Source organism: Leguminivora glycinivorella, chromosome 2 (genome assembly GCF_023078275.1).
Source record: "Leguminivora glycinivorella isolate SPB_JAAS2020 chromosome 2, LegGlyc_1.1, whole genome shotgun sequence".
Taxonomy (NCBI): Eukaryota; Metazoa; Arthropoda; class Insecta; order Lepidoptera; family Tortricidae; genus Leguminivora; species Leguminivora glycinivorella.
In genome coordinates, this window is record NC_062972.1 from 23,812,381 (window position 1) to 23,833,865 (window position 21,485).

General features: G+C 39.3%; 1 protein-coding gene and 1 long non-coding RNA gene across 2 annotated transcripts; one reads left to right on the plus strand and one right to left on the minus strand.

Annotated features, from left to right (window-relative positions):
* Positions 1-1,031: 1,031 nt before the first annotated feature.
* Positions 1,032-3,061, plus strand: LOC125242290. Its single transcript, XR_007178842.1, has 4 exons — positions 1,032-1,376; positions 1,931-2,065; positions 2,496-2,926; positions 2,976-3,061. It is a non-coding gene; the product is annotated as an uncharacterized LOC125242290 (long non-coding RNA).
* Positions 3,062-6,585: 3,524 nt separating this feature from the next.
* LOC125238145 (WD repeat-containing protein 48 homolog) lies at positions 6,586-20,581 on the minus strand. The gene is given in 5 exon segments (XM_048145425.1): positions 6,586-8,856; positions 16,383-16,538; positions 17,801-17,965; positions 18,629-18,829; positions 18,832-20,581. Coding segments are annotated over 5 exon segments (1,929 nt in total). The 5' UTR covers positions 20,143-20,581; the 3' UTR covers positions 6,586-8,760.
* Positions 20,582-21,485: the final 904 nt, after the last annotated feature.

The window sequence follows — 21,485 nt, forward strand, 5'->3', positions numbered from 1 at the left end:
ACGATCCCTTTATAAAAAAATGTATGGGTACTACCCGTTTTTATATCCCACCAAATTCTTGCTGGGTGTGCTGGGTTTTCTCTCTCTGGAGGTAAGACGTAATCATGCACTTCTCACTACTGCCTGTAGCGTCCTGCGTGGGGAGTCGGACTGCCCCGAACTGGTGGAGCAAATGGTGCGTCTGTACGTCCCCTCAAAGACCAGAATTGATTTCAGACCTCGGGACCGTTGCCTACTGGCAGTCCCGGCTTCACGTACTGTAGCGCGCAGGAATTCCCCTCTGGTGCGTTCCTTGGTCCTCCTGAATGCGTTCCTCGCATCAGCCCCTCAGTGCGACTTATTTGCAAGCAGACAGGTTGTTGTACGTGATGAGTGTCTGAGGTTCTGTGAGAGGATTGATGCAAGGCCTACTACAGTTAAAATGTAGGTAAGATAAATTGTGTTTAGATATCTTTTGTTGTTATTTACTGTTGCTGTGTTGTATGTTTTATTCTATGTAGTTAGCAGTGATTTAGTTTCGACTGTTATGCTGTTAACATGTTTTGTAAATAAATAAATAAAATAATTATTTGGAAAACAATAGTACATTACATCAGAGGCCGGGAAAATGAGGATTTCCGGCCAAGTGGGTATATACGGCCGAGCGTGCGTGCGAGCGAGGCCGGATAGGGATACGATTTCACGCCGAGGCATGTATAGTGCTTTTCTCAAACATACAATGAAATAAAACAAAATGCTCTAAAGGACAATATTTTATAAAAAAAAGTTACTTTGCAGGCCTAGGCCTAAAAAATAATATGAAATCCCTTTACAGTCCTCTCGAGTTGTTGCGCCCAAAAAGCGATACTTCCCAGCCCATTTTAAGGAACGTAAAGACAATATTTCATTGCATGTTTGAGAAAAAAAATATTTCGTCACTACTTTGAAAAAATCTCGTATCTCATGCTTCTCCTCAAAGTTAAAACGCAGTAAGTCTATATGCATTCTATACATACCTACTTACTACAATTTTCTTTTCGTTGACAGAAGAAGATACAAGTTTTTTTCAAAGTAGGTAGTGACAATTTGTATCTATTTTTTTTTTCTATTTGCAACCCTAACCTAAACATGTATTATGAATTCGATCCCAAACTCTTGGTAAATCAAATTAGTTTGTAGAATAAGGCGTAGATAGTATTTTATAACTGACAAAATCGACATGGCATCAAGCGCTCATCATTCGATTTTCTTTATCGCAGAGCTAATTAACTGGTCGCGGGCTGCGGGCAGCGTGCGCATACGCAGGCGCGCGGCTCACGCACCTCCACGTGCCTTATAGTAAATATCTGACTGACAACGACGTGGAGGCCTGCGTTCGAGCCTGTCCTAATCTTATGGTAATTAATGAAAATCTTTATTTCAGGAAACAAATTTCCCACCTACTTTAAAATAACTAACAAATTATGACTAGCTTTTGCCCACGGCTTTGCTCGCGTTAAATTCGATAATTGCAGAATGCACCGTACAAACTTCCTCCCACCATTTTTGGGAAGTGGGTGTTCAGAAAAAGACAAAAAGTAGCCTATGTCAATCTCCATTGCTTCAACTATCTTCACTTAAAAAATCACGCCAATCGTCGCTCCGTTATGCCGAACTGAACAAACAAACAGACACACCCACTTTCCCATTTATAATATTAAGTATGGATTATGGATTCACGGAACCGCTGGAACATGACACCAAACACCAAAGCCCTGAACTTTCAGCCAAAATTCTCCTCCTAGGCAAAGGTCGCCAGATGTTAGATCGATCGCTCATCACAAAAAATACTTATTTAATATACAATACAACCCAGGACAGGACTATCGACTTCGCATTTCCCGGTAGGTATAGGATTCGAAAGATTTATTAATAAAATCAATGATTCCAAGTATATTGTATAATGTTTCAGGAGCTGAAAGTGGAGTATTGTTCGTTAATAACGCGCGACGTGTTGGCGCGCGCCGCCGCTGCGCGTCGCGCCGTTCGCGCGCATCCCCCGCTGCGTCTGCTCTTGTCCGACTATGACTTGCGCAGGAGTGATCCTGTAAGTGTATTGGTACACCCAACACGCTTGGCAAACGGCGAACACAAACAAATAAGAAGCCGTATGCCTGTGCTGATTGCCATTGTGTTTGCCATTGATCGGCATGGGCGTTGGTCAAAGAGATGGTCGACAAACTGGCACGTTTGCCAAGCGTGGGGATGGTGTTTGGTGATCGGGTCAAACATCAAGCTGATCAAGCGTATTACGGGGCGGGGCGTGGAGCTTAGTCGGGTTCACAAATTACTTGAGCATCGTCCACTAAGGCCACTCATATTTGCATTTGTTTAATATGAATTTATTGCTCGCCCAACGCGAGCGTCCACTGTCTTATACTTAGACTAATCATATTCCATTTGTATACCTACATTTGAAGTTCTAAAATGTCTAAGTTCAGACACTCGACTATCGTTTTTTTTTGTTCTTTTAACAGGAAAACCGTGAGCCCATACCAACTTTTGAAGAGCTTGACTTACCCTACATTCGTACTACCTAATGGAGATTTTTAAAAACATGCAGTCATGTAAAGAAGTGTTTTCTATGGCTACCTATCATTTGTTTATGGTAGGTATATTATATATACCTGTGCAAATTTGTTTACAGAGAACCTAAACTTACCGCGAACCACGTTCGACTTGTTGCTTCCCTGTCTACTGATAGTTGATACTGATGCTTATACTTACGTGTAAATTTACAAGTGCGACAAAGGGGCAACACGCCGAACATGGGTAATGAATGAGTAATCCACGATAATGTGCTAGAGGCGCCATCTGCGCACTTATGTGTGTGTATTATCTATAATATTAATTAGTTGTAAAATATTTTTGATCTCGAATTGTAAACGTAAAAAAATATTTTGTTGAGGTAAATCCTTCCACTTGAAAATACAACTTTGTAACGTTATTTTGTTGAGGTAAGAGTAATGTTGACTGTTAGGTGTTGTACCTGTTAAGATATTGCAGTTGAATATAATTATATTGTAACAAATGCAAATAATCATAAAATAAGTTTGAAAAAACGTTGTATTATTCGGTACCAGTGACCGAGATAGCCCTTGAACTCGTCCTCGTGAGTAGTCCAGCATATACATACCATCAACGGCTGGTCCCTAAAAGCCGATTCCCACCGGCTTGCCTAAATTGGATTAGCAGTAAAGTACTTAATGTTAAGGTAGGTTTTTTTTGTGCTCAGTGTTGCCTAGCAGAAATTTTCACCAGCCGCCACTGATACCTTACCTACATAATTATACCTTTTGATTATGGTGAAATGTTTCGAAACTAGTGATAAATACTTACTTTATTGTCAAATATCTGGGTGACCGAGCTTCGCTCGGTTCTATTTTATTATATCACGTCTTTATATGAAAAAAAAAACTGTTGTAAAAAAAATAAAAACAAAAACTTAATTTCTGGCCGAAATTCGAAACCCTGACACATGCGATCTGTCTGTGAACATTATTAGATCGACCTCATCGCTGAGCTAAGCGCAGCTATATTATATGGTCGTTAATTTCGCCGCCCGAGAATTCTCTCTTAACAATACAACTACTCCACACGAGATAGCGATAAGGCTTCGCTAGATCGATTTTTCACCCCCAAAAACCCCCACAACAAATTTCAGCGAAATCGTTAGAGCGGTTTCCGCGAACGTCTATATAAATAAATAAAGGAATATACAAGAATTGCTCGTTTTTACTTGTTCATAGTTCTAAAATAACAGTACTTGCTAGTACGGATTACAATTAACAGATGGCGGTATGTGCCTATTATTTCCGGATAATTCTAGAATGCACTTCTGTTTGAAGTATTTAATTTTAAAAATACTACTGAGATAACGGAAGAAGCTTAAAATTCGTAATAATAATTAAAGCACTTAATGAATACGCAAGTTTTGTCATCCGCGAATCATAAGTTAGTCAATGTTTGTTGTTTCGTATCCTTGACCTGTGTCGCCATCTAGTTTGATAATAAGTAGTACCTACATCGATCGAAAGAATTCTCAGTCTTAACAATACAACTACTCCACACGAGATGGCGCGCTTCCGCCACAAAAAATGTCATTAAAAAAATTTGTGTAATTTTCTATTCGTGGTAAGTATTTTTTTCAGTAATATGAAAAATTATTACACCTCGCCCGCGATTCATAAGTTACTCAATGTTTGTTGCTTCGTATACGGGGCCTTGACCTGTGTCGCCATCTAGTTTTTGCAATAAATAGTACCTACATCGAGCGAAAGAATTCTGTCTTAATAGTGCAACTACTCCACACGAGATGGCGCGCGAAGAAAAACTCAAGAAAACTCGGAAAATTCGCGTTTTCCGGGACCTAAGGACAAGTTAGATCGACTTTTCACCCCCGAAAACCCCCACATAACAAATTTCAGCGAAATCGTTAGAGCGGTTTCTGAGATCGTCGGTGTATATAAATAAATAAATATACAAGAATTGCTCGTTTAAAAGTATAAGATAAGCTTTTGCCCGCGGCTTCGCACGCGTTAGAAAGAGACAAAAGTAGCCTATGTCACTCTCCATCCCTTCAACTATCTCCACTTAAAAAATCACGTCAATTCGTCGCCCCGTTTTGCCGTGAAAGACGGACAAACAAACAGACACACACTTTCCCATTTATAATATTAGAATGGATACCATCCCATTAGTCTCATTAGTGTATATGCAGATTGAAGAAACTGTTGAAAGGTAAATAATAAAAATTACATTACTTCAACAATATTTATTCATAATCTATATTCATGCTATACATTGAACCAAGCAAGTCAGATATTAAAATACATAGAACAAATTTACATCAAGTCTTTCGCAGACCGACTTTTAGCCAAGAACGAGCATATACCTGTTTATTCTCATTAAACGCTTACAGGACGTCTAAATACATACATAATATTCTTTTACAAACAAGCAGGAAAGAAACCATATACCTAGAGGTAGGAATAAAAACGATAATTGAGATAGTACGAGTAATAGATATGTAGGGTAATTCTGAATACGCATCGAACACAAATTAAACAGAGATTAAAACGAAAATGTGATTTCACGTGCCTTGACTCATCGACTCATCGTAAAGTTGTACCAAGTTAATTTGACAGCGATTTTGATAGCCCCGGGCAAGAGTTAAGTACCTAAACGTCAGAACTTGTAGAGAATTTAATCACTTCCTTGTGTACCTAGCACATGATTGCCGCGAGATAGATCACACGTCTTCTCCTAATAACTGAATTAAATGACATAAGGACGAGTAGTCTATCTCGCGGCAATCATGTTGTAGGCCTACTGGAGTCAACTTAGATCTGTAGGTAATGTACGTATGAATCGTATGACTCCGTGCCAATTACGCTTAAATATTAAATTGAGCACTGAGGCAAAACATTAATTGGCGTCCAAACATTAGGTATATTCTGTATCTTTAGGTATTTAAATAGTAATGTAAGGTCACGGACTTTAATTGTTGAATAGAGATGCAACGAATAGTTGTTTGGCCGGATACCGGATACCGAATATTCGGCCTAATCATCGGCCAGCAGAATTTTACCTACAATGTAAGCAGGAAGCGGGCGCGTCGTGCAGGTTTTGACTTTTTCGTAGTGAACTTCGCGCGGAGTCCGTTTTAAGTGCCAACTAGTTTTGTTATTATTACATTCATGGCAAAATGTATGTTTAAATGTTAATATGTAACTGTTTTTTACACTTAATTAGTTTACCCCAAAATCATTCAGTGAAAAATAGCACATCCGGTATCCGGCCGGATAGTACGTCACTATCCGGCATCCGGCCGAATATTAAAATAAGGGCCGAATATTAAAATAAGGGCCGGATACCGAATAGTAACCGAATATTCGGTGCATCTCTATTGTTGAACCACTTCTAGCTCACTTTATGCTGGACACTAGGGTGGAGCGAAAAAACACTTTTCTGGAATTAGCAAACCTAATAGTTATCAATCAATGCCCCTTAGTATATGAAGCCTTTGTGCAAATTTTCAGCTTTTTAAATCAACATCTTCTGCCTCCGCATTAGGGTTGAAATTTTGAAAATCTCATACAAACCTAAAAATTCAACTTTCAGATAAAAAAAAAATTTCGGCAGTATTATGTTTAGTATATGTTATTGATACATATCATTATGAGAAACTACAAAAAGTTGCGAAAATAGCGTCAAGAATCGCCAAAGTTTGTCTAGTTTCAGTACATTCGCCAAAATAGCCGCTAAAATACTGAAAATTGGCGATTTTTAACGCTATTTTCGCAATTTTTGGTAGTTTCTTGTAATAATATGTATCAATAATGTATACTGAACATAATACTGCCGAAAAACATTTTTTATCTGAAAGTAGAATTTTCAGGTTTGTATGAGATTTTCAAAATTTCAAACCTAATGCGGAGGCAGAAGATGTTGATTTAAAAAGCTGAAAATTTGCACAAAGGCTTCTTAGACTAAGGGGCATTGATTGATAACTATTAGGTTTGCTAATTCCAGAAAAGTGTTTTTTCGCTCCACCCTACTGGACACGTCATATCTTAACTACGAACTAACAAAATTATTGTGACCTCTTAATGGCTCAGCAAGTAAAGTCCTTCAGTGTACCTAACATTACTGTAACACCAGGGTACGTAGCCGAATGGCACAAACGCTAACGAAACGAAACGCTCGTAGATATCTATCTCTATCGCTCTTGCGTATTGGCGCGACAGAGCCAGACTAGGTATACCTTTCGCGGCGTTACCTTTTCGTTTTGCGACGCAGAAATGCCTTTCGGCTACGGCACTAGAAATATTTAAGTAAGAACATACAGCAACTGAAATAGCCTTAGATATGTCGTACAAAAATGGTAGTCGAATTATGCGGCGAGACAAAGTAACACTGCAGAAGATTACCCACACTTTATAAAAATATCTGTGTCGAAACACACGCACATGAATACAAATTAACACATTCTCATTTTGACGCACACACACATATCCATACACGATTTTTTGTACAATGAATGCAAGAAGATACAATGAAGGGTAGATTACTATAGGCTATTCCAGTTACTAGTGGCGTCTCTTCTCAAAAATAAACCGTATGTGGTTTTTCAGTGACGAATCACAGTCTTAAATACACATATGAAAACTCTTGAAATAGTTGATAGAAATATCCAACCAGGAATCTTCAATTAAACATAAAGTGTCAAGAATTTGAAGATCAGTCAAGATGGGCTAGAAATCTAGCAAAAGTAGGAACCACTCTGGGCTTTCTATTTGAGCCCTTCATGATATGACAAACGGTCGTAACATTATGCTGCGTTCACACGAACGAACATTACCCGGGTCCACACTGCCCGAGCAGCTTCGCGAGGGAATGCCTGCACGTGTGCAGACCTATTCTGAACACCTGACTGAGAGCCGTCATCTTGCGGAGTAGCTTTGCGCACACGATTTTCGCGCGAGGCTGCTTGGTCAATTTGAACCCGGCTATTCGTGAAGGCGTCTCTTTAATTTTGCTTCGATAGTGAAAGATGTCATCAAAATAGCCGAATTCCTGTGGACGCACCCTTACGAAAGTAGCCACAACACAACACGGCTGGCACAATCAACTTAGTTTTATATACCTATTTCAAATATTATATTTTTAAGTAAGTTCGTCAACTTTGTTTAATACCAGAGTACTTCAGGCCTCAGCCAACTTCTGCAAGGTGAAAAGAAGCTAGTCTACTGAGCAATTTGTACTATAGGACCAGTAGGCAATTGAGGATTTTTGGTTTCTTTAACATATAAACGACGACATGTAATGAAAAGTCAAAAAGTATGAAAAGCTATATTTTTTTTTCTACTTCGGTGCTGGTCCCATAGTAAATCCTGACCAGTATTATCTGTGTGCCGTTCTCAAGCAAAGTCACCACACTGTATAATAAGGACTCTCTAACATGTTGTTTGCGATAAGAACAACATGTTAGAGAGCCCTTAGTGCGTTTTCACATTATCCGATCCGATATCGGATGTCGGACCGATATCCCATATATTACTGGCGCCATCTTGGATTTTTTCTATTGAAATCCTTCCGACATCCGATATCGGATCGGATAATGTGAAAACGGTCTTAGCCTTAGCCATTATTATAACATGTTGTTTGTTTGGTGAAGAGTAAATTTCGAAAGCTAAGTATTTATAGTAAGCTGCAATGTGGTTTTACTCGAGAACATGGCATAATATATTCATTTAGCAAAATATGGCTGTGTTGAACAAGCCCCATTAAGATGGTCCAAGACCTTTATGCAATATTCGGGTAATTTCTAACTACAAAGTAACAAGAATTCAATTGCTTAATCAAACCGCGATGTAACGAAAATGGCATTCAGTTCTTGAACCATTAATGGGGCTTAAGGGGCCGTGTCTCGAGCGTCCAAAAGACAAATAATACTGACCGTCATATATCTGCAAGACTGCGGCTCATGTCAATGACAGACAGATCACCCGATGTTGGCCTGTCATTTAATCGCAAAAGGTAACAGTGCCAATTAACTGCTGGCCTAGCAAAAGTGACAATTGTTGACGCTGTGGCGATCGAAACGGGCTCTGTCGCGCCAACACGGAAGAGCAATAGAGCTGGGTACGATAACGGTAAGCGATTCTGACGTTGGCTAGGTACCCAGATAATCTATGGTTCTCTTTACATATTATATCACCAGCCACTGTACTAGCTGAATCATTGCTTCAAAACTCTGTAGTGCAGAGTGAATTCCACGTTAGATTTCCATATGAAGTGCCTCACTGTACGTAAGTCCATGTTCGGGTCCAGTACCTGGAATTAAATATGTCAGATTGAATACAATTATTTCACTACATAGTAGAGCGGCGAGAGGATCTCGGAAAAAGTTGATGTGACTGGAGAGTATACTGCTGACAAGTGGTATCGTTGTGATCGGTACACTTTACTGAGTACAAAATAATGACTTGTCGCATTCTCAGACTGTGGGGGGGTTAACTATAACGTCACGTCACAAAATTTTGAAAAATGAGGTCGATTGAAAGCGGTGATTAAGATTTCTTATATGGAAAAGTTAGTTTTGTTAGTTATTTTTTAATTATCAATTTTTTTTCACCTCACTAGCTCAATTTTTGTCCTTTAATACCAGAACCCCTCCACTAGTGGGTATCCAATTTGACTTTGAAAAAGTGAGGTGTCGATTGAAAGCGTATAACATGCTGATTAAGATTTCTCGCTATATGTGAAAAGTATAGTTTTGTTAAGTTATTTTTCGCTTCGCTCGTGGTTCAATTATCAATAATGCAAAAACACTTTTTTTTTGTATAACAAATAACTCTCTTTTTTGATTTTTGTGACCCAAAAAGGCAATGAAAACGGCCACTTAGCTAAAAAATAAGTTAAGTAAATTATTTAGCTACATTATAAAGCTATCTGTTGCTTTTGAAATTTCTACGATCCGATAGTAAATAAGCAAACTACAAGAACATACCTGTAGGCGGGGAGTACCGCTTGACACGCGTTCCCATACATTTGGCGTCTATGAAATTACACCTCGCGCAAAATTCGTTTCAAGCAGATATACCTCTAATCTTATTCATCGTAACCTATCAATATTGGTATCATTTGAAAGTACAATTAAAGTACTTTAAGAAACAATGTCAATCATTTTCTTAAAATCAATAATCGCCAGTCTACGGTGGTTACAAAGAAAAAAAGCGGGGATGCAATTTGACTGGTTCCCTAGGTTTGATACCCTAGACGAGTTTAAAAGGGGAGGTAAAGGTGACATATGGGTTGTTCTCTGGCCTAAAAGCTACACAGAGGGTCAGGGGAGAAAAAACTAGGGTTTAAGTTTAGTTTTAATTTATTTTTTCTTTTATTGTGTTTAATTTTTTTGTAATTTTATCAAGGATACACGTTGGTTTCTTTTGCTGAAAATTCCCTTTTTTATGAGAAATGTGATGAATTTCATGGCATTTTCCGATAGAGACTAAAATTAACTTTCAAATAAGGCCACATAGTCATATTTTTACTTATATAATATTACCAAGTAATACCGTTTGAACTCAAACGACTTAGAGGTGCGGTTTTTTGACCCAGTAGGTATTAAAAAGTAATCGTAAAATCAAAACGATTGGACTCCGGTCGTTATACACATTAAGTCACTAAAATGAAGTTACCTATAATGTTTTAGTAATTATAATCATCACTTTTAGCCACTTTTCTCAAAACATAATTATTCAACAGAAGTCAAGATAACAGTAAGAGCATATTTATTATTAATAATGCGTTATAAATATGAAATAGTTGTTGGGGTACACTTGTTAAGTACATACAGCTCCTGCAAATACACTCAGTGTCAAAAAAATCACACATCTCAATCGTTTGCGTTGAAGCAGTATTGACCCACATATTAGAGAGCAGGGCACGCAGGCCGCCTCGTAAGACTATGTGTGGCACTGAGGAACCAGTGAAGTCAGGTCTATGGATGGCTACACTGCTGTCCCGCTTGCACTACTCCGCCGGGGCTATTACCCTTAATATTATATAAGTAAAAGTATGACTATGTGGCCTTATTTGAAAGTTAATTTTAGTCTCTATCGGAAAATGCCATGAAATTCATCGCATTTCTCATAAAAAAGGGCATTTTCACAAAAAGAAACCAGCGTGTATCCTTGATAAAATTACAAAAAAATTAAACACAATAAAATCAACAAATAAAAGAAAAAATAACTTAAAACTATACTTAAACCCTAGTTTTTCCTCCCCTGGCCCTCTGTGTAGCTTTCAGGCCAGAGAACAACCCATATGTCACCTTTACCTCCCCTTTTAAACTTATCTAGGGTATCAAACCTAGGGAACCAGTCAAATTGCATCCCCGCTTTTTTTCTTTGTAACCACCGTAGACTGGCGATTATTGATTTTAAGAAAATGGTTGACATTGTTTCTTAAAGGACTTTAATTGTACTTTCAAATGATATCAATATTATTTAATCGTATGGCGATATGTATAAGTAGGCAAAATAAAAGATTATAAGGCAACATCCAAGTCTTGCAACCACTGCACAGCGTTGGGCGCAGCCGCGTAGCGTCTGTGATTGCCGCCCGGGGCCGATCACCAATTTTGCCGATATGCCGCCCCTCTTATTGTGTAATCCATAGATTGAAGGCTATCTCGTGTATTTTTTCTGTGAATTTTTTACCTATTTTCTTAAATTACTTGACTTATAATTATTTGAGAAAATATTTTTGAAATACTTATAAAAAGCTCTTTCATTTGATATGTAACATAATAGAGTTTAAAAAACTTTAATTTTTAATTTTCATTTTTACCAACCAAAAGTGACTGACCTCTACAATTAAATTTTCTTAATTTAAATTGCTTGTCCGTCTTTGGGTCACAGGACATAATTATGTGTGCCAAATTTCAAGTTAATCGGTTCAGTAGTTTTGGAGAAAATTGGCTGTGAGCTGTGACAGACGGACAGACAGACGCACGAGTGATCCTATAGGGATCCGTTTTTCCTTTTTGAGGTAATCCAAACCAATAGCTTTTGTCTTTTGTTCCTACTAAAGAAGACTGTCAACCAAATCTTGGTACTAAAAATGGCAAATTTAAAAATAGACGGCTCAGCGGCTAGTTAATTTCTTGAAACGCGTGCCTTGCAAAACATTGGCGTTGGCGGAATCATCGACGAACCTTCAAAAAATATTGAAAATATAGGGGCGAAGGTTAAATTCTCATAGAAAATTTAAATTTCGCGACTTTTTAGGGTTCCTTACCATAAAGGTACAAATAAAAGGCCCTTATATGGTGCGACTCTGTCCGTCTGTCTGTCACACTATTTAATATCTCGAGAACTACTTATGCTATCGCTTTGAAATGCAATACTTATGAACATCGTTAATCTCTACAAAATGAAAGTATATTTTTTTAAATGTATTAATATTAATTACAGAAAATGGCCAAAATAAAAGGGGGGAAAACTATAAATTTCAAATTTACTCGGGCAAGTGGGGTATCGTTACAAAAAACTCAAACTATACATATCAAAACTATTTTTTTCATAATTTTTTTGTTGTGGAAAAAAAATGTTTTTGAAAAAAAAATGAACTTTTTTTTTACTTTATAAAAAATCCTTCCAGATTTACATTTTCAATTTGAACACTCTTGCGGGTGTTTATTGTACCTGTATATTTTACAGAATAAAAATGAAAGTTTTTGCTTTCAAAGAGAGGAAAAATGGTTAAAATCGGTTCACACAATAAACAATTATCCCATAAAAATCATCCTCCATACTAGCTCGCACACATTAGTTTACTTAATTTGCCGAAAGATATCGCTGTACGTTGAACGCTCATTTCCTACATCGCATTTATCCTGATATAATGAGGTCGCTTCAGGAGCGTCCTTAGGGACCGGCCACATTTAAGGGACGCGTGTCTCGGGGCGCGCAACGGACGTCCGCGCCACGCCACCTGAATGTAATTCAAAAAACGTCTCCTCAGTACATTTTGTATCAGGAAGGACGTAAGACGCGCCCCAGGCGGCGTGGCGGCGACGAGAAATATTTCAAACTTGGAACAAAACTATTCAACATTCAATTCAAATTCCAAAATACTTAAAATAGACACTTACCTACCCAATTTGACAATAAGTGAATTGAATATTAATCTACAAATCAAATGTAATATTTTCCAATTATAATTAAACTTAGCACTAAGAAGTAATTACAGTTTTTAAAATCGAAACTTCGGAACAAAATGACGAATTTTGTTTGCTCAACTCAAGTATTCATCTGTCGTAAGTACAAAAATGTAAAACTCCATTAATTACAAAGTAAGGCTTAACAGTATGACGATAAGGTGTTTTATCGTGTAATATAGCTGCCGCTTAAGCTCTTTCGCCATAGTTTTTCGAACATTCGCCTATGGTTCGTGGAAGCTCGGCGGCTGCTCGGCAGCCTGCGGCCGCTCGCGCCCCGCCCCGCGTCCCTCGCAGCCGCCGTGGTGCATTCGGCGCCAGCACAAAACAGAGAATTGGCGCGTTTCTCAGCGCGATTTGAAAAATGTTGGTCTCATAATTAACAATTTTATTTATTAGGTTCCGTAACAAAAAGGTACAAAGGAACACTTATGGTGCGACTCTGTCTCTATGTATGTTATAATTTTTAATTGCCGATTTTGCCGCCCCCTGTCATGTGCCGCCCGGGGCCATGGCCCCCCCGGCCCCCCCCTCGCTACGCCACTGGTTGGGCGTCAAGTCCAGCAGATCATGCGGGCTACCCGAGTATGCGCGAAGTGGGCACCGCTGTATGATGTGCTCCATGGTCTGGTCCTCGGTGCCGCAGTCGCATAGCGCGGAGTCTCTCCATCCCCACTTATGCCGGAAAAAGTTGCAACGTCCGTGCCCGGTTCTTAGGCGGTTTAATTGACACCATAGTTTCCTGGGGAGGTTGGTTCCCTTGTTCATGGATGTCGGGTCGATGTTCACAGCTGGGGTACCGTCAGCTTGCCTCATCCATTCTTGTTTCCAAAGCTGCTGTGCATCGAAGGAACTTTGTGTGAGTGTTGCAGCAGCTGCGTAAGCCGGGCGACGGGACTTAAGTCTGGTTAAAGGCGGGTTGACAAACTCCTGATGCATTGGGAGGAAAGGAGCTGATTTGATTTTCTCAGTTTCCCTTATCAGCGCTTGCTTCCTTCTCAGATGTGGAGGTAAGATTCGGCTGAGCGCAGGAAGCCAGTGACACGGTGTAGATTTCACTGTTCCAGTAATGCATCTCATGGTGACATTGAGCTTAGAGTCTACCAGCTGTATGTGTGCACTTTGTTGCCATACTGGGGCGCAGTACTCCGCCGTCGAGTAGACTAGTCCTAGGGCCGTTGAGCGCAAACAGTCCGCAGATGCCCCCCATGAGGTGCCACACAGCTTGTGCATTATATTGTTCCGGGTCGATATTTTATGAGCGAGCTTGGTAAGGTGTGCTTTGTAACTTAGGGTCCTGTCTAAAGTAATGCCAAGGTACGTTGGGGAAGGATTGTATGGCAGCTTTTCACCACCCAAAGTGACGGATGGCTCGTACTTAGCTAAGTGATTGCTTAAATGGAAGCAGGACACTTCCGTTTTTCTGGCGCTAGGAATAAGCCTCCACTCCCGAAAGTATGCCTCCAAGCTCCTCAAATCCGCAGTAAGCTGGCTCTCGCCTTCTCCGAATGTACGACTCTGAGCTACCAGGGAGATATCATCCGCATAAATGAATTTTCTGGATGCAGTCTGTGGCAGATCATGGATATAGAGATAGAGAGATATATCAATATTGATAGGTTACGATGAATCAGCCGGCGTATCATGCTGCCAATTTTATCACTTATCCACGTGGATAAAGCATCCGTCACGCTTTAGCAAGTATGTCAGTGTGAGAGTGACAGATGTCTTATCCACGTGGATAAGTGATAAAATTGGCAGCATGATACGCCGGCAGATTAGAGGTATATCTGCTTGAAACGAATTTTGCGCGAGGTGTAATTTGGTAGACGCCGAATGTATGGGAACGCGTGTCAAGCGGTACTCCCCGCCTACAGGTATGTTCTTGTAGTTTGCTTATTTATTATCCGATCGTAGAAATTTCAAAAGCAACAGATAGCTTTATAATGTAGCTAAATAATTTACTTAACTTATTTTTTAGCTAAGTGGCCGTTTTTATTGCCTTTTTGGGTCACAAAAATCAAAAAAGAGAGTAAAAAAAAGTATTTTTTGCATTATTGATAATTAAAAAATAACTAACAAAACTATACTTTTCACATATAAGAAATCTTAATCAGCATGTTATACGCTTTCAATCGACACCTCATTTTTCAAAATTGGATAAGGGGTTCTAGACAAATTGGCAAAAAATTGAAACCCGGGACCGCGATCTTTGTGACGTTATAGTTAACCCCCCCACAGTCTGAGAATGCGACAAGTCATTATTTTGTACTCAGTAAAGTGTACCGATCACAACGATACCACTTGTCAGCAGTATACTCTCCAGTCACATCAACTTCAAAACTAGACGACTTTTTTCAGGCCTTACTAACACTAGCTATCACTAGGGAGAGATTTGTTTAAGGTTTAGGAAGCAAACGCCTTGTAATTATCTCCTATGGAGGCTATGGACACCTGCAATATCAAGGTGCAATAAACGTATTTAAGATGAAACGCGTACGCTCTTTTCGTATAGATTTGAAGGTTGTAGTCGTTGCAAGTACACTTTAAATTAATATATTGTACCTACAACCAAAATTTCGAATAATAATTTTGCTGAACCTTGTAGACAAATATAGGTACAAATGTAGTGCGAAAATATTTGCCTTCGTAATTGTTACGGAAACGTACGAACGTGTCATGCTATATCAGTCAGTCTCAGTACAAGACGTACTGACATTGACTGAACTAGCATGACAAATACGAACGTTTCCGGAAAAATACGAAGGAAACCCTTTTCGCACTACATCTGTACCACCAGTAAACGTTCTGTTTCAGCATAAAGTAATCCGATTATACTTTATACATAAGAGCTACTATTTTATTAGTTAATCTGTCACACACAATGCATATTTTCATTCACTCATTCATGCCAGCTGTATGTGAGACAAGGAAAACATTCAGCATAAACATTAGGCTTGTGTAGTACACGTACTAATATTACAAAAGACACGATTCCCTGCACTGTACTAGACCGAACTACTCCCAAATGATTATGCTTTCTAGTACATTTAGTACACTGTGTACGTGTGTACGCGCAACAGAATGGGAGCGAAAGGACCGAAGAGCCGAGGAGTGACAATGACAGCAAAGCGATCCGTGTGATCTGACCGCAACCGAACTAGAACCGACTGACCGGACCGAGTGCGCGCGAAAACGGCCAAACAGCTCTCGGCTAGCACGAGCGAGCGTTAGGCCGTTTTCACATTATCCGATCCGATATCGGATGTCGGAAGGATTTCAATAGAAAAAATCCAAGATGGCGCCTGTAATGTATGGGATATCAGTCCGACATCCGATATCGGATCGGATAATGTGAAAACGCACTTACTGTATGACATATGTACAATTTGTCTCTCGCTCTCTCAGTGTACTACTGTACTAAATGGTGTACTACTGTAGTACACTTCGGAGATTGTACTAATTGGGAGCGATCTTTTCGGTGAACGAGCAGGCACAACTCTAATAAACATACCTGGTCTAAGCGCGACAGCGGCGAGCGGCGGCCATACATTGCAGCGAGACTCTACGATGGGTCTTGGGGCTGCCGGCGCGCCGCGCTTCCAATGTCGTGGCTGGGCCGTAATAAACATACCTGGTCTGCGCAAAGCAACTCTACTCGGTCTTGGGGCTCCGGCGCGGGTTCGCGCGCGGCGCGCGGTGACCCGCCGTCGCCACCGCCGACGATCTTCTCCACAACATGCTCCGCTACCTTCCGGCATTGGATGAAGTCATTCGCCACTAATCGGTCCTGAAAAAAAAAACTTTAGTCTTAGCAAGGACAAAAACTTGGGCGAAAGGCCACCTGCGTTTCTTACGTCAGGAATGTCAGCATAATTTTTCACTTTCACAGTCCAGTACCATTGGGCCACAGTCCAGTATAATTGGATCATGACAATTTCTTAATAAACAATAAAACAATAAACAAATAAACAAACAAATAAACAAATGACAAACTAGTTCCACAAGTCCATGGCTCATTTATATAGGTCACTAAGGATTTTTAGATAGCTACCGATAAGGTCGTATATTGATTGAAGCAAGTGTGACTTAGTTATTTATAGTATGTATCGCGATTGTTAGGTATTCATTCACTTTTAAAGTAATATACCGTTTTTTTAAATAATCTTACCTATACTCCTCACTGCAGGTACAAGGTATATCCATACTAATATTATAAATGGGAAAGTGTGTCTGTTTGTTTGACCGTTTTTCACGGCAAAACGGAGCGACGAATCGACGTGATTTTTTAGGTGGAGATAGTTGAAAGGAGAGTGACATCCTAGGCTACTTTTTGTCTCTTTCTAACGTGAGCGAAGCCGAGGGCAAAACCTAGTATTTTAAACCTATTAGGTAAATGGTTTTATGTGGACGAATCCTACTTGTTTTATTGTTTTAATCTTCAAGGACAGCTATGGAATTTGTAAAATAATACACATAGGTACACGTTATCATCGATATTACTGATAAGAATCATACTCTCGTCAGTTCATCAGATATATCTCGTTTATATAACGCCGCAGTGTGCAGTTAAATTATAATAGTATTAATAGTAAAGACTTTACCCCTCTATTCGTAAACGTTCACTAAAGTTATCAAGCCGATAAAGTTCGTTTGCTCCTTTCCGACGTAATGGTGTGATAGAAAGGGACAAACGAACTTTATTGGCTTGATAATTTTAATAATAGAATAAAGGGGATTAAAACATTTCTTCCCAAATCTCAGACAAAAAAGTAATAAAAGAAGTTAGGTAATAAGTTTTTCTGTTGTTTTCCTACCCCTAACACTCTAAAAGCATAAAAATTACTGTTTGAACACTATTATTATTATATAAATCTAAAAAACCCAAAGAGCAAAGCAAACATAGGCTTGCTGTATAACACCCACTGGTACAGTCACGTACAGTAACAATAGAGCCCATACTGGGAGATTTTAACCCCTTCTTTTCTCTATTTTGGGATCTTTTAATCAACAAATCGTGTGAAAGGACTCTTATAATAAAATTGTAAGTACCTTTTTCTGCCGGTCTTGTTTAGTCTGACAGCTAGCATGGGGCAGCAGGTAAAAAGGCAGCTTGTTTAGCTTCGGCGCAGCCATCTCTATGGCTACATCCACCACCCATACTGGTACCGTCTCGTTTAGTAAGTTGCCTTCTGTCTCACCACCTGCATCACCGACCTGGAAAACAATAAGAAACAATTTGTTATGAATAATGTTATAATCAAGCTAGTCTAAGGCACTGGTTCCACCGCGAGCTAGTAAACTATGAGCTATCGGCTATAAAAACGAAAACAAAAGCTAACTAAATAAAAGAGACAGTGATGTTTATAGTTACTCGCCTAGCGGTGAACTATCAATATCGCCATGTCTCTTTTATTTGCATGGGAGTGCTTATCTTATGTTCGTTTTTATAGCCGATAGCTCATAGCTTTACTAGCTTGCGTGATGGCACCAGTGCCTAAACCCAAGCACCCTCCTAATATCAGTCACCTGCATTAATCTTTCAATAATTTTTGATTCCTACAATAACTATACATATTTATTTTTGCCCAGCAATGTCCTTATAACTCAAGGTACTGTACCAAAATGATCATAATTGACACAATATTCACTGGTCAGTAACTTGCTGTACTGAGAGGAGTGCCATTACGCTGTAAATATTACTTAACTTATAGTTGGTTGCAGATGCAGACAACCGTTTTGGCAAAGGTATTAATTATACACATAAAGTAATATATATCTCTTCTCTTTTTCTTCTCAGCAATGCACTAGTCTTATACACACTCCCTATCTTCCTAGGGTGGATGTAGGTGCAACATGAATAAATAAACAAATCCTCACCTGTAGCCTATAAAGTGTTCTGCCTCCAACTTCACTAAATATTAATGGTGTGTGCAATGGCACACTGAAAAAATTGTTCCCAATCACTTTTTGTCCAGCGTCAGACACCCTGCTTGGATGATTCCAGTGCTCCAACAAAGCTTGCAACAGTAATGCACCAAAATTGACTTTCTGGTCCAACTCTGTTGTCAGTCCGGCTTCTTCGCACTCACCCAAGCACTGAGGCAATCTGTCTCATCCTGTCCTAAATGAATAGTTAACATACCAGTCTTCAAATCAACGTTGAACCAGTTTGGGACATAAACCATTTTAAAACGTTTTTTCACTTCTTCTTCAAAATCTACTTCACCTAAGTCTTCTAGCTTACATGCTTTTAGCACATCATACAGAGCCACATTGTTTGCAGTGTCTTTCGTTAATATGTGGCGTTTGTCATTTAATACTTTATAGTGTCTTATTGCTGGCCCTCCGGGTATACTTGTGGTGGGCTGAGTCTGATATACATTGTTAGGATTATAATTGTTCTGATTATACATGTCCGAGTTTATATTAGATAATGGTGGCAGTTTCCAACACCGAATGTCAGATTCTGAAGTAGACACCCAAACACCTTGCTGGTCAGCAGTAAAACACAATTTCAGAATGGGTGCAGTTTCTTCACAGACTATTATTGAATTATCAGGATTCCGCAGCTCCGTTATAATGACTAGTTTGTCTCTGCCTCCTGAGATAATATGTGTAAAGTTTTCAGTAGCCAAAAGTGCCCATACTGCTTCTGTATGAACTCTAATTGTAGATACACACCTCTGCTGTCCTAGAGACCACAATTTTATTGTACCGTCAGAGCTGCCTGATACACACTGCTGACCATCTCTGCTCACAACCAGTGCCTTAACATTGTCCGAATGTCCTTTTAGTTTCATAAGCCTTGCACAGTTTCTAGGGTCCCAAACTCTGAGTACTTTTTCAGTTGAACCACTTACTAAGACTGTGCCAGGTGGATTCATAGCTAGACTGTATATAGACTCCTTATTACCGACGAGACTAGAAGTTGTCACTGTGTTATTGCTTGCAGTTAAAGCTGTCAATGTGTTGACATCCCAAAGGAAGATTGCACGGTCTAAGCCGGCGCTGGCTACTTGTTCTTTCTCTTTAGCGTAAGCTAGTGTGCGTACGTAATCTTTGTGAGTACGTAAAGTAGACATGCAAAATCCTTTCGGCGCGTTCCATACTTTGACGGTGGTGTCAGAAGATGCACTTATAAGGTTTTTGCCGCCGCAGCATAGAACTATGTCGTTCACCCAGTCTGTGTGATGTTCCATGCTTTGTATATATCTATCCTGGACACCCGTAGCCGTATTCCATACTCTAATGATCCCATCTCGGCCTGCGGAATATAGTCTGCCTTGTATTGGGTCCAATTGCAGTGAACTAACGCCATTTTTATGACGGCGTTCTTCCTCGTCGCGGATTACGAAAGATACTTGAGTTTTCTTACGCATCGTCGAGGCCATTTTCCGACATTTTTATAATATACTTCGTTTATTGATAGTCGAAATTATAAGCGAAATTTCTACTTGGAAACCAGTTTACAATGATCGGTACTGTTTGACAAGTCGTAATAGTTCTCAATTACAAACATAATCGCGGCGCCTTAACGGGATTGGTTGATTTTTAGGCGTCTAATCAAAATTCACATTTCATATAAATGAGATTAACGTAGCGTTCATAAAATGTTGCGTTCAGATTTCCAGGCAGGCAATTATGGTCGCGCGATAAATGATAAAACATCTGGCCGTCCCTATCGCACTTACTAAGGGCCCCCACAGACGGGAGACAAAACTGTGTCCACCCTCGTACGTTAAGTAGTTAGGCGGGAATCCCATCCTGGCGATATCGAACTGTATCAATTTATATGGCAAATCAATACCAACTGTACGCCATAACTGTCAAAAAATAATATAGTAGTAGTTGACGATATTTATTTATTTTGTGAGGATTTCTGATAGATCGTGGAAAAAATAGCTCAGTGTATATTTGTGATAGTTCCAAGTTTCATTTCTGACTATGGCTTGTGTGATCAAGTGTTGCAAATCACATTCAGGAAGAAAAGAAAACACGCAAGAGGTTATATCATTTCATCGGTAAGTTTCTTGACTTTTTGATAATATTTATTGATACGACCTGGCAGAAATATAAATGTACATATTAGTAGTTTATACAATTCAAATCTTATTCAATTCTGTATAGATTTTTGCATATTTTTTGGAAGTTTTCTCAAACTCGGAAAGGTTATGTTTTTTAGCATAGTGCTGTGATGTGTTTTATCGACCTTGCAATAATAACCTATCAATATTCATACCTTAAAAACGCCATCAATGATTATTGTTCTTTGTTATGATTCTCTTGTTATTTAGCTATTTTACAAATTCAATTTTATATATTTCTTAGATTTCCGAAGAAGAAGACCGGAAACACGAAGTTCAAGGTGCGATGCTCGCGGTTCCTTTACTCCCAAGACTCCACCAAAAAGAAGGCCAAGAAGCTGAAATGCAGCAGGCCCCCAGATGTCTCCCCAGGTGTCTACCTTTGACAATTGTACATAATCGTATTATATTAGATCAAATATCTCGGCGGTCGTCTGGCCGATTTTTAATTTAATTGTGTTTATTCCTGATAGATAGTTGATGATCCTGCTAAATTCTTATTTGTGATGTGTTCAAGTTCCTTGTGTGATTATGGCTTGTGTGATTAAGGACTGTAATTCACGTACATGGAGAAAAGAAAACTCCCAAGAACCTGCTGTGTTTCATTAGTGAATTTCGGTCAGTTATTGATACCATTATTTGTAGGATCT